The 13,431-nt window shown below is 45.5% G+C and overlaps 1 protein-coding gene across 4 annotated transcripts in view; it reads right to left on the bottom strand.

The window, feature by feature from the left end:
• Positions 1 to 13,431, bottom strand: part of LOC134945111 (ubiquitin carboxyl-terminal hydrolase 22-A) — a 459,291-nt gene that overhangs the window by 45,682 nt on the left and 400,178 nt on the right. For all 4 annotated transcript variants that reach the window (XM_063934177.1, XM_063934176.1, XM_063934175.1 and 1 more), the window contains exons 13-14: positions 9,099 to 9,161; positions 8,589 to 8,738 (exon numbers count right to left, since the gene is read on the bottom strand). In XM_063934177.1, the coding sequence (XP_063790247.1) occupies positions 8,589 to 8,738; positions 9,099 to 9,161 (213 nt within the window). The remainder of the gene's footprint in view (positions 1 to 8,588; positions 8,739 to 9,098; positions 9,162 to 13,431) is intronic.

Here is a 13,431-nt window from a genome sequence, read left to right on the forward strand (position 1 = left end):
AGATCCTACTCTACACCCCGATGTTAATCCTTGTGGAGCCCAGTGTACCCCGCAGCAGAAATATATTTATATATCTATGTATATATAGAAACATAGAATTTGACGGCAGATTAGAACCACTTGGCCCATCTAGTCTGCCCCTTTTTTTTTATCCTTTAGGTAATCTCAACCCTTTTTGAACCTTACTTCTTTGTAAGGATATTCATATGCCTATCCCAAGCATGTTTAAAATGCTCTTCAGTCTTAGCCTCTACCACCTCTGATGGGAGACTATTTCACTTATCCACTACCCTTTCTGTGAAGTAATTTTTCCTTACATTTCCCCTGAACCTCCCCCCCCTCCAGTCTCAGTGTATGTCCTCGAGTTCTAATACTTCCTTTGAAGAATGTTTCCCTCCTGAACTTTGTTAAGACCCTTGATATATTTGAAAGTTTCTATCATGTCTACCCTTTCCCTTCTCCTCCAAACTATACATGTTAAGATATTTTAGTCTTTCCGGGTACGTTTTGTGATGTAGGCCATGCACCATTTTAGTTGCCCTTCTTTGTACACTCTAATGTATTTATATCCTTCTGGAGATATGGTCTCCAGAACTGGATACAGTATTCCAGATGGGGCCGCACCAATGACCTATACAGTGGCATTATCACTTCTTTTTTCCTGCTACCGATTCCTCTCCCTATGCAACCAAGCATCTGACTTGCCTTTCTCATTGCTTTGTTGCATTGCTTTCCTGCCTTCAAGTCACTTGAAATAGTGACTCCTAAATCCCTTTCCTCCTCAGTAGTTTCCATTATAGTACCCTTGATACTATATTTAGCCTTTGGGTTTTTGAGACCCAAGTGCATGATTTTGCATTTTTTAGCATTAAACTGTAGTTGCCACGTTCTTGACCATTTCTCAAGCCTAGCTAGGTCATCAATCATTTGTTTTACCCCTCCCGGTGTGTCTACCCTGTTGCATATCTTTGTATCATCTGCAAAAAGGCATACCTTCCCTTCAATACCATCTGCAATGTCACCAACAAAGATATTAAAGAGAACTGGACCAAGTACAGATCCCTGGGGTACTCCACTGGTAACATTTCCCTCCATAGATTGCACTCCATTAACTACAACTGTTTGTTTCCTATCCTGCAACCAGGTTCTTATCCATTTAACTGTTTTATAATCCACCCCCACGCTTTCAAGTTTATTTAGCAGTCTGCGATGTGGGACAGTGTCAAATGCCTTACTAAAGTCTAGATATGCTACATCTACAGCTCCCCCTTGATCTATTATTTTCGTCACAGAGTCAAAAAAGTCAATAAGATTTGTTTGGCATGATCTACCACCAGTAAATCCATGCTGTTTTGGATCCTGTAAGCGGCTTGATTTAAGATATTCCACAACTCTTTCTTTTAATAGTTTTTCCATTACTTTCCCCACTACTGATGTAAGGCTTACTGGTCTGTAGTTACTTGCTTCTTCCTTGCTTCCACTTTTGCGCAGTGGAACTACATTTGCTCTTTTCCAGTCCTCTGGAATGGCACCTGTATTTAGTGACTGGTTAAATAATTCTGTTAACGGTGTAACCAGCACATCTTTTAGCTCTTTGAGTATCCTTGGGTGTATCCCATCTGGTCCCATTGATTTATCCACTTTTAGTTGTGAAAGTTCTGTTAGGACCTTCTCCTCTGTAAATGTACTTTCATCTACCTTATTTTTATGAATGTCCTTGCAACTTAACTGTGGCCCCATCCCTTCTTCTGTAGTAAATACAGAGCAAAATTAATTATATATCTATCTACATATCAATTACACTATGAGGGGATTCCTTTTCTGGGTACCATGCTGCAACCATAAACATGCAAATACCAGAGGGTGAATTATGAAGAGGAAAAAGTTATTGGACATATACCTGTTTTAAAGTAAAATACACAGGAGGTAACACTGCTTACAGTCATTAGGTCGACCACTATTGGTCGACATGAACTAGATCAACATGGAAAAAGGTCAACATGAGTTTTTCACTTTTTAAAAATTTTTTTTTTTTTTTTTTTTTAACTTTCACACCTTACGATCCATGTGGAGTACAATTAGGAACCTGTGCCGAGCCTAACGGTGCACTAATTGGGGTTCCCTGTCACTTTACGAAGAAAACGACACATAAAAAAAGTCATGTCGACCTAATGACCATGTTGACCTAGCCACCCTGTCGACCAATAGTGGTCGACCTAATGACCGATACCCAGTAACACGGTGAAAGTTAATATCCCTGTATGGGGGTATTCTGGTTACATTTGGAATCCACATGTTCATAGTCCTGTATATGTACTAACGTCATTTTCACAGCAAATTCACATACTACACTATATTATGCAAATGTTTTATTTCATATGCATATGAAACTGGTAGAACTATTTGGACTCAATGATCAGTATCCTCGTTGAAAATCAGTCTGTGGATAATAACTTTGAACGCTTATTGACCTCTTTACGAAATTTTGAGGTCAATTCACACCAAAATTTATATCTATAGTGTGGTACCAGGAAAAAGTTTCCTATTTATCTTTTAATTTTATTGCTTCAATTGGTGTGGACACGTCATGGCGATTCTACTTCAAGCAGCCTTAGGTGCATTGCAAAGGTATAATTTTTACTGTTGCATCTGTAGATAGTACCGCAATAAAGAAAGGGTCCTTAGTAAGAAACAAATTCTGCAGTGGAAAAGAAAGGGACAGAGGGTGGGGGCGCTGTTCTCAGAGAGAAACTAGCGTTAATAGTGCTCAAAGCTGTGTAGGTTGTCTGGCATGATTCTTCACTGGCACATCACTGAGCACAACGACCGCTAACATCATGGTAACAAAGAAATGTTGGCTCGGGTGTAGCATGGTATGCCGGCGGCCAGGCTCCCGGTGACCAGCATACCGGCGCCGGGAGCCCGACCGCCGGCATACAGACAGCGTGGCAAGCGCAAATGAGCCCCCTGCGGGCATGGTGGCGCAACGCTATTTTATTCTCCCTCCAGGGGGGTCGTGGACCCCCACGAGTGAGAAAAAGTGTCGGTATGCCGGCTGTCGGGATTCCGGCGCCGATATACTGTGCGCCAGGATCCCGACAGTCAGCATACTGAAGACCACCTGTTGGCTCTACCCTTAGATTTAGAAATACTGTGTAATGCCGGAATTTCAGAAACACTCCACTTTTTTGCTCCTTTTCTGATTTCTTCTATTTTTGCATACATTGGGGCAGATGTATTAACCTGGAGAAGGCATAAGAAAGTGATAAACCAGTGATATGTGCAAGGTGATAAAGGCAACAGCCAATCAGATCCAAACTGTTAATTTACATATTGGAGCTGATTGGCTGGTGCCTTTATCACCTTGCACATATCACTGGTTTATCACTTCCTTATGACTTCTCCAGGTTAATACATCTGCCCAATTATTTGTTACACTTAGTGCCGGATTCAAATAGCTGTGGTAACTAACTGCAGGCTAATAGGTCTGCCGAGTCTATTCAATTACAGCGCTCAAAGCTTGCAAGCTGCACTTACGTAGGATTTCTGTTTTGAGTCTGAGGGAGGATTGAACAAAAATCCCTGTTAAGTGAGCCTTTCCGCCGATGCTGTGAACGCGCTGACCCATAGCGTTGGCACTTTTTCTGAAATCTATGGGGTATATGCAATTCACGGCGAATCGCGGCAATTTTTCGCCGTTTTTTAATTCGACTCAATTCGACAGGTGAATTCCGGCAGGTGGCTGCCGGAATTCACCATATTCAATGAAAAACGGATTCGACAGACCCGCGGGCGAAAATCAGCCGATTTGGCGGATTTTGCCGCGATTTTAAAAAACGGGAAAAACCCGAAAAAAAATGGCGTGGGGTCCCCCCTCCAAAGCATAACCAGCCTCGGGCTCTTCGAGCTGGTCCTGTTCTAAAAATACGGGGAAAAATTGGGCAGGGATCCCCCGTATTTTTAAAACCAGCACCGGGCTCTGCGCCTGGTGCCAAAAATACGGGGGACAAAAAGAGTAGGGGTCCCCCGTATTTTTAACACCAGCATCGGGCTCCACTAGCTGGACAAATAATGCCACAGCCGGGGGTCACTTTTATGCCGTGCCCTGCGGCCGTGGCATTAACTACCCAACTAGTCACCCCTGGCCGGGGTACCCTGGGGGAGTGGGGACCCCTACAATCAAGGGGTCCCCCCCCCAGCCACCCAAGGGCCAGGGGTGAAGCCCGAGGCTGTCCCCCCCATCCAATGGGCTGCGGATGGGGGGGCTGATAGCCTTTTGTGATAATGAAAAGAATATTGTTTTTTTCAGCAGTACTACAAGTCCCAGCAAGCCTCCCCCACAAGCTGGTACTTGGAGAACCACAAGTACCAGCATGCGGGAGAAAAACGGGCCCGCTGGTACCTGTAGTACTACTGGAAAAAAAATACCCAAATAAAAACAGTACACAGACACCTTGATAGTAAAACTTTATTACACACTACCGACACACACATACTTACCTATGTTGACACGCCGACTGCCACGGTCTCCGATGATCCGAGGGTACCTGTGAAAAAATTATACTCACCTTCCAGCGTCCAGAGGTACATCCACGTCCAGAAAATAATCCACGTACTTGGCAAAATAACAAAACGCAAACACCCGAACCACCGGACTGAAAGGGGTCCCATGCTTTCACATCAGACCCCTTTCTCCCGAATGCCGGGACATCACGTGACTCCTGTCACTGAAGTCCCTTCAGCCAATCAGGAAGCGCTACTTCCGTGGCGCTCACCTGATTGGCTGTGCGCTGTCTGTGCTGTAACAGCGCATCGCAAAGCCGCTCCATTAGTTTCAATGGTGGGAACTTAGCGGCTAGCGGTGGGGTTACCCGCGGTCAGCCGCTGACCGGCGGGTGACCTCACCGCTAGCCGCTAAGTTCCCACCATTGAATATAATGGACGGGGCTGTGCGATGTGCTGTCTGAGTTCAGACAGCGCACAGCCAATCAGGTGAGCGCAACGAAGTTGCGCTTCCTGATTGGCTGTAGAGACCTTTGTGTGACAGCTGTCACTGACAGGTCTCATTCGTGGAAAGGGGTCTCATGTGTCAGCATGGGACCCCTTTCAGTCCGGTGGCCCGTGTGTTCGTTTTCTTTTTTTGCCAAGTACGTGGATGTATCTCTGGACCATGGCTGAGGTGAGTATATTGATCTTTTATTTTCAGGTATCCGTGGATTCTACATGGAGAAGAGGACCGATGTCGGCGTGTGAACATAGGTAAGTATGTGTGTGTCGACGTATGAAATAAAGTTTTACTGTCACGGTGTGTGTGTCCTGTTTTTATTTGGGTATTTTTTCCCCAGTAGTACTACAGGTACCAGCGGACCCGTTTTTCTCCCGCATGCTGGTACTTGTGGTTCTCCAAGTACCAGCTTGCGGGGGAGGCTTGCTGGGACTTGTAGTACTGCTGGAAAAAACAATATTCTTTTCATTATCACAAAAGGCTATCAGCCCCCCCATCCGCAGCCCATTGGATGGGGGGGGACAGCCTCGGGCTTCACCCCTGGCCCTTGGGTGGCTGGGGGGGGGACCCCTTGATTGAAGGGGTCCCCACTCCCCCAGGGTACCCCGGCCAGGGGTGACTAGTTGGATATTTAATGCCACGGCCGCAGGGCACGGCATAAAAGTGACCCCCGGCTGTGGCATTATCTGTCCAGCTAGTGGAGCCCGATGCTGGTGTGAAAAATACGGGGGACCCCTGCTCGTTTTGTCCCCCGTATTTTTGGCACCAGCACCAGAGTCCGGTGCTGGTTTTAAAAATACGGGGGATCCCCTGTCAATTTTTCCCCCGCATTTTTAGAACCAGGACCAGCTCGAAAAGCCCGAGGCTGGTTATGCTTTGGAGGGGGGACCCCACGCCATTTTTTTTAAGGATTTTACCGTTCCAGCAATAAAAAAAAATTAAAAAAAAATAATATTTTAAAAAATATATAAATAATATTTGTGCCTCCAAAAAAAAAAAAAAGTACCTACCGTATTTTTTGGACCATAAGACGCACCTGACCATAAGACGCACCTAGTTTTTAGAGTACTGGGAAAAAAATATTCTGACCTCTAAGAGATATTTCTGTGATTTCTCAGACTCAAGAATACAGTGCAGCCTTCTGTCAGAGCCAGCATACACAGACACACATCAGAGCGAGCATACACACACACACACACACACTGACAGTACCAGTGGTTCCCTGCGTCTCCTGAGAAGGGAGGAGGTGGGGGGGAGCGGGGGAGTCACATGACGCCGGCTCTGCTGCTGAGATGTGGCCGCTCTGCGCTCTGATGACGGCACAGCAGCAGCATCCAGGACCCGCCGCTACCCGCCGGCCGCCGCTACCCGACAGTACCAGTGGTTCCCTGCTCTCCTGAGGAGGGAGGTGGTATGGGGGAGCAGGGGAGTTACAGGACGCCGGCTCTGCTGCTGAGTTGTGGCCGCTCTGCTGATGACGGCGCAGCAGTAGCATCCAGGACCCGCCGCTACCCGCCAGCCTCCGCCGCCACTACCCGCTACCCGCAAACGTCTTATTCGCTCCATAAGACGCACATACTTTTCCCCCCACATTTTTGGGGAGAAAAAGTGCGTCTTATGGTCCAAAAAATACGGTAATCCCTTCTAATATAAATAGATATGCTATTCCTAAAAAAAAAAAACACCAAAAAAAATATGTTTAAATTTTTTTTTATTGTTTTCACCCTCCAAAGTGTGGCGGATTGAAAATGACGAATTTGCTGTTTAAAAGCACTGCTGTCGAATTTCCAAACTTGAATTGAATATGCTTTTGTCGAATTGCAGCACTTGTATCATTGCAGAAAAGTCGAATTTGCAAAAATTCGAATTTCAAAAAGTCGAATTTTAAAAGTCCGTTTTTTGGTCGGAAAGCACTGAATTGCATAGGCGAATTTTTTTTTGGGGCGAAAATGACCCAAAATTCAACAATTTCGGGAATTCGACCGCAATTGCATATACCTATATGTGTTTACGTGTACTAGCTGCAAATTTACTGTGCAAGAAAAAGGGTCTTTAACTAAATAGCCTTGGGCTTGCTACCTCCCTACTACTTAGATCCGGTACTTAATTGTTTGAGATATTCAAGCAAAAAATGTATTACAAGAATGCCTGTTTACTGACATACTTGTGATACTTGTGATACTGGTTCTATATGTTCGACTATAAACCTTGGGTAAACTAGGAATCTGCCATAGCTTCTGACCTCCAACTGTTTGACAATTTATGGCTTCCTCTGAATATGAGACTCCATTCAGCTTGTCTCTTCTCCACCTTCATTTCCGTTTAAGTGTGGAACAGATTCGTTGTCCTGTATGATGAGATGACCCTTTCTTCTCATACTTTGTCTATGAAAGCTCTAGCAGATACCATATTATGCTCCTTTTCCTGCAACTGACTTATTTAAATACTATCTAGTCTCCCATTAGTATGTCCCTTTGTCCTAAACTCTCTCAACTCACTAAGTACAACTGTAAGAGTCAAAATTCCTTCTGGTGCTGTATACTCCTTAAGGTTGGTACACACTATACTATGTGCACCCAGCCAGACATCGGCAGCGATAGGACCTGGCACTGGCAAGCACAACACACACTTACCGATGTGGACCGCGTCAGAGCGAGGGGTGGGGGCATGCTGCCGCCCTCGCTAATGACATCCCCATTAAACCTGCATGGAGGGTCAATGGAGGATGTTGCTGACAAGCGGGAGTGCGCATCATCAGCGACATAGTGGGTAGAAGCTAGACGATGTGCCCGATATGGCAAGACTTACACAGCTTTACCGTGTCCTCAGTAGCCAAGTTCCCATTATAGTGTAAATGGGAGACTAACCTTCAACAAACTCTCTCCACTTCCCAGTGGTATCATGCTGATGTGTCCACATATACTCAAATCGCACCGTATGGCTTGACACAGACTTTGGGTTTTTTCTTAAAATGTGCATCTTAATGTGCTATACTAATACTCAGTAACATGCACATCATTAGTGAATTTGGAGCAAAATTCATTAAAAATGACATAATCTGGGTAAAAAAGGCAAAGACGCAGGTCCTACAGTAAATAAATAAATAAAAAAACAACGCCATCAGATGACTTCCATCCTGATTACAGCCCAATGTATATTGCATCACTATTATTTTATCTGACATATGCTCTCACCTGGATTGCTATTACACCAAGAAATGTATACGACTGCCAAATTGAGGAATTACTTTCTATGTTGCACTCCAATTTATCCCTTTTATGATGAGCAGAGAAAAAAAAAAAAAAAAAGGGAGTGTTTCTTATGTACTACAAAATACAGGTTGAGTATCCCTTACCCAAAATCCCACATTTTTGGGTCCCCTGCATAATGGGTCCCCCTATATAATGAAATATATATTATATATTATGTGTATATATAGATATATTATATAATATATACAGTATGTGTGTGTCATTATCTCAGTAGGGGAACCAAAAATGTGTGATTCTCAACCTGTATATGCAAATGTACAGTATTACCCAGATGATTGACTGTAAATTTACCAATGCAGTGTCCAACTCACCCTTCGCTATCTAGAACATCTTTAATGCTAGCCTTGGTGATAATAGCATCATCACACTTGAACCACTGGTCTTTGTGTTGTCTGATGAAGCTTGTGTAATGCCCACTCTCCAAGGTTCCCTGGTGATTAACTACTGCAAACAAGGAATACCTGCGGAGAAAGCAATTCTAAATATGAATAAGCAAATGGTATCATCGGTTTTCAAAAAAATGCCTGGGTTTTAAAAATTGGTAGAACATATATATCTACATCTTAACACAAACGGTCTTCACCAAACCATTTTCAGATGGTGATATTTGCACAAAATCACACAGAATGAGATTTATGTAGCATGATGCCATATGAAAAGAGCAGCACCACTATTTCCTTAATTAACACTTTATACAATGAAAGATTGTTTGCCCTTTTTAAAGTACATCCAGTATTATAAATAAAGTATTATCCAGATAATCAATACCTTCCAAATGTAATAAAAGCGGAACTGCATCGATATAAAACAGTGATACTTACTTATTGTCATTGTTTAAACTGTCCTGTGGCTGCTGATACTGACCATTCATTCTGCTCTCTTTGCTGTGACAAAAAGAAGAAAGATGTATTATAAGGAAATGGTCAAACACTAATCAAGCAACAAAAAGGAGATTTATGGTAGACTTACCATAGTTAAATCTCTTTCAGCTAGGTACACTGGATTCCACAGGGAATAACATCGGGAGTGTAGAGCTGGATCTTGATCCGAGGCACCAACAGGCTAAAGCTTTGACTGTTCCCAAGATGCACTGCACCACCTCCTCTATAGCGCCGCCTCCAAGCACTGGAGCTCAGTTTCGTTAACCAGTCCAATGCAGTAGCAGGTAAAAGAGACGGCAGATGTTAGTCACAAAGAACCACATTCTCACGACAGGAGAAGGAACCAGCGGCTAATGCTATACAAACCCAAAGAAGCTAAGTGCGTCAGGGTGGGCGCCCTGTGGAATCCAGTGTACCTCGCAGAAAGATTTAAGGTAAGACTACCATAAATCTCTTTCTGCAGCGACGTACACTGGTATTTCACAGGGAACAACATCAGGGATGTCCTAAAGCAGTTCCTCATGGGAGGGGACGCACTGTAGCGGGTACAAGAACCCGACGTCCAAAGGAGGCATCCTGGTAGTATCGAAGGCATAGAACATGATGAACATGTTCACAGAGGACCACGTAGCCGCCTTGCACAAATTGTTCAGCGGACGCACCTCGGCGGGCCGCCCAGAAGGGTCCAATAGACCGAGCGTTGATAGCAGCAGGAGCTGGGAGACCAGCTTGCACATAGGCTTGTGCAATCAATATTCTAATCCATCTGGCCAAGGTCTGCTTATTCGCCAGCCAGCCACGTTTGTGAAAACTAAAAAGTACGTAAAGGATATCTGACCTCTCTACGTAAATAGGGAGAGCCCGTACCACATCCAAAAACTGCTCTTTGAAGGACAAACCAGAAGAGATGAAGGCCGGAACTACAATCTCTTGGTTAAGATGAAAAAATGATACCACCATAGGCAGATAACCAGGGCGAGTTTAAAGAACTGCCCGGTCACTGTGAAAAATCAGAAAGGGTGGACGACAGGACAAAGCGCCTAAGTCCGACACCCTCCTAGCAGAGGCAATAGCCAATGAAAACATGACCTTAAGTGTAAGACATTTAAGATGCACAGACTCAAGAGGTTCGAATGGAGACTCTTGTAGGGCATTCAAGACAACAGACCGATCCCATGGAGCCACAGGAGGGACATAGGGAGGCAGAATCCTTAATACACCCTGAGTGAAAGTATGAACGTCAGGAAGAGACGCAATTTTCCTCTGAAATCACACCGACAAGGCAGATATATGAACCTTGAGGGAGGCCAGACGAAGGCCTAAATCTAGGCCTTGTTGCAGAAAAGCCAAAAGCCTAGAAGTTCTGAACGAATAGGCATCATAATTCTTAGCAGCACACCATGTAAAAGAAGAATTCCAGACCCTGTAATAAATCAGAGCAGAATCCGGTCTGCGGGCCTTCAACATAGTTTGAATAACCGCCTCAGAGAATCCCTTGGCCTTCAGGAGTGATGCTTCAAGAGCCACGCCGTCAAAGCCAGTCTGGCCAGATCCAGATAGACACAAGGGCCCTGAACGAGGAGGTATGGGCGTTGAAGTAGAAGAGGATAGACCCTGCAGATCTGAGAACCAATGCCGTCTGAGCCACGCTGGAGTGACTAGAAATGGTATTCCTTTTTCTTGCTTGAACTTCCAAAGTACCCTGGGCAGGAGTGACACTGGAGGGAACACGTATGGTAGCCGAAAGTTACATGGAATTGCCAGTGCGTCCACGAACGCTGCTTGAGGATCCTTTGTCCAGAATGCAAAGATCAAAACCTTGTGATTGTGTCGAGACGCCATCAGGTCTAGGTCTGGTAGGCCCCACTTGTCCACTAGGAGTTGAAAGACTTCCGGATGAAGACTCCACTCTTCGGCGGCGTGAACATCCTGACGACTGAGGAAGTCCGCTTCCCAGTTGAGGACTCCGGGGATGAACACTGCCGATATTGCTGGCAGATGGCGCTCCGATATTTGATACTTCCAGCATTGCCATGCGGCTTCGAGTGCCGCCTTGATGATTTATGTACGCCACCGTGGTGGCGTTGTCTGATTGTACTTGAACAGGCCTGTTCTGTACTAGAGGCAGGGCCAGTGTCAACTCATTTAACACCGCCCGCAATTCCAGAATATTTATCGGGAGAGACTCCTCCCTGGTCCACCGACCCTGGAGAGTGTGTTACTCCAACACCGTGCCCCAACCCCGGAGACTGGCATCTGTTGTCAGGAGGACCCAGTTGGAGATCCAGAAGGGACGGCACCTGCTCAATGGTTGGTCCTGTAGCCACCAGCTCAGTGACAGACAAACCTCCGAAGTCAAGAAGATCATTTGAGACCTGATCCGATGAGGCAGGCCGTCCCACTTGGAAAGAATTAACCTCTGCAGAGGGCGGGAATGAAATCGAGCGTACTCTACCATGTCGAAAGCAGACACCATGAAGCCTAGTACTTGCATCGCCGAGTGTATTGACACTCTTGGGCGAGAGAGGAAATATCTGATCCTGTCCTGAAGTTTCAGGATTTTCTCTGGAGACAAAAACAATCGTTGGTTGTGTGTGTCCAGTAGTGCACCATGCTCTGAGCAGGGACCAACGAGGATTTTTTTCAGTTGATGAACCACCCGTGGGCTTGTAGGAAATGGACCGTAAGTTCCAGATGACTGAAGAGAACCTATTGGGAGTTCGCCAGGATCAGCAAGTCGTCCAGATATGGCAGGATCCTGATACCCTGACGGCAGAGAAGAGCCGTCATCATGGCCATGACCTTGGTGAAGATCCTAGGGGTCGTGACCAATCCAAAATGCAGTGCCTGTAATTGATAATGTAGGTTGCCAATAGCAAACCGCAGATACTGCTGATGCGACATGGCAATAGTTATGTGCATGCAGTTTTTTCACTGGTATGCTACGCTGGGCTTTCTGGCTTATGCTGGTGTTTTGGGGTGCCACACCCTGCACCTAGATATAGCGCTAGGGACCCCAAATATACAGAGACGCCTTGATGCGGCTTTGGGGCTTATTCACACATTTGCGCAAATATGTGTAACGAAGATCTCTGAATTCTATGATCATGTCGAATTTATATCTGGTTACGGTTATCATTCAGGTTGCTGGGGGAAACAAATGCCTTTTTTTCTTGCTTAGAAATACCCCTCCCTTTCGAGCACCTGAATGATATCACTAAGCTAATTGAGCATCTACCAATATATATGTTTGTTGTGAGAGGCAGAGAGGTTCCTGCATTAGGAGGAGGTGCAGGCCCTGACATGCCACATGGAGCATTATGGGGTTGCTCCAAGGTAGGTAGCTCTTAGCTCAGACATATTGTAGTAAGGAGCCATTATCATGTGGCTCCTTGCTGGTTAATCTTATACCCAGATTGGGGTAATGGAAATACCCCTCCCTTTCGAGCACCTGAATGATATCACTAAGCTAATTGAGCATCTACCAATATATATGCATGTAAGCATCCTGAAAGGTCCGGGGATACCATATAGTCTTCGGGTTCCATGGCCAGCACTATAGAGCGCAGAGTTTCCATACGGAATTTGGATACTCTCACAAACTTGTTCAATGATTTGAGGTTGAGTATAGGCCGGAAGGACCCATTTGGTTTCGGAACTAGAAACAGGGTCGAATAGTAACCCCGACAGAAGTACCGGCACTACCACTCCTGTATCCAGGAAGTATTGTACAACCAAGTCTAGAGCTTGCGTCTTTAACGGATCCGCAGGGATAACAGTTGTGCAAAACTGGCGAGGGGGATGTCTCTTGAAAGAGATTGAGTACCTGTGAGAGACAACTTCCCGCACCCAGGCGGCCAAAGTGGTCTTTAACCAGGCCTGGGCGAACTGCAGAAGTCGGCCTCCCACCCTGGGGTACCCCAGGGGAAGGGCTGGCCCGTCATATGCAGCAGGCTTGTCTTGTTTGGAAGCAGGCTGATGGGCAGCCCAGGATTGTTTAGATTTAGGCTTAGTGGTTTTGGAAGCACGAGCCTGTCGCGGATACACCTGACCTTTTGCTTTTCCTGGAGGTCGAAAGGAATGAAAGGTGGTAATCTTAGCCTTCAGAACAGAAGGATCAGTATTTGGGAGACACGCAATCTTGGCAGTAGCCAAGTCAGTTACAATCTTGTTCAAATCCTCCCCAAATAGGATGTCTCCCTGAAAAAAAGAGCACCACCAAGGTCTTTTTGGAGTCCAGGTCCACCTTCCAGGACCTCAACCACATAATTCG

Source organism: Pseudophryne corroboree, chromosome 7, assembly GCF_028390025.1.
Source record: "Pseudophryne corroboree isolate aPseCor3 chromosome 7, aPseCor3.hap2, whole genome shotgun sequence".
Taxonomy (NCBI): domain Eukaryota; kingdom Metazoa; phylum Chordata; class Amphibia; order Anura; family Myobatrachidae; genus Pseudophryne; species Pseudophryne corroboree.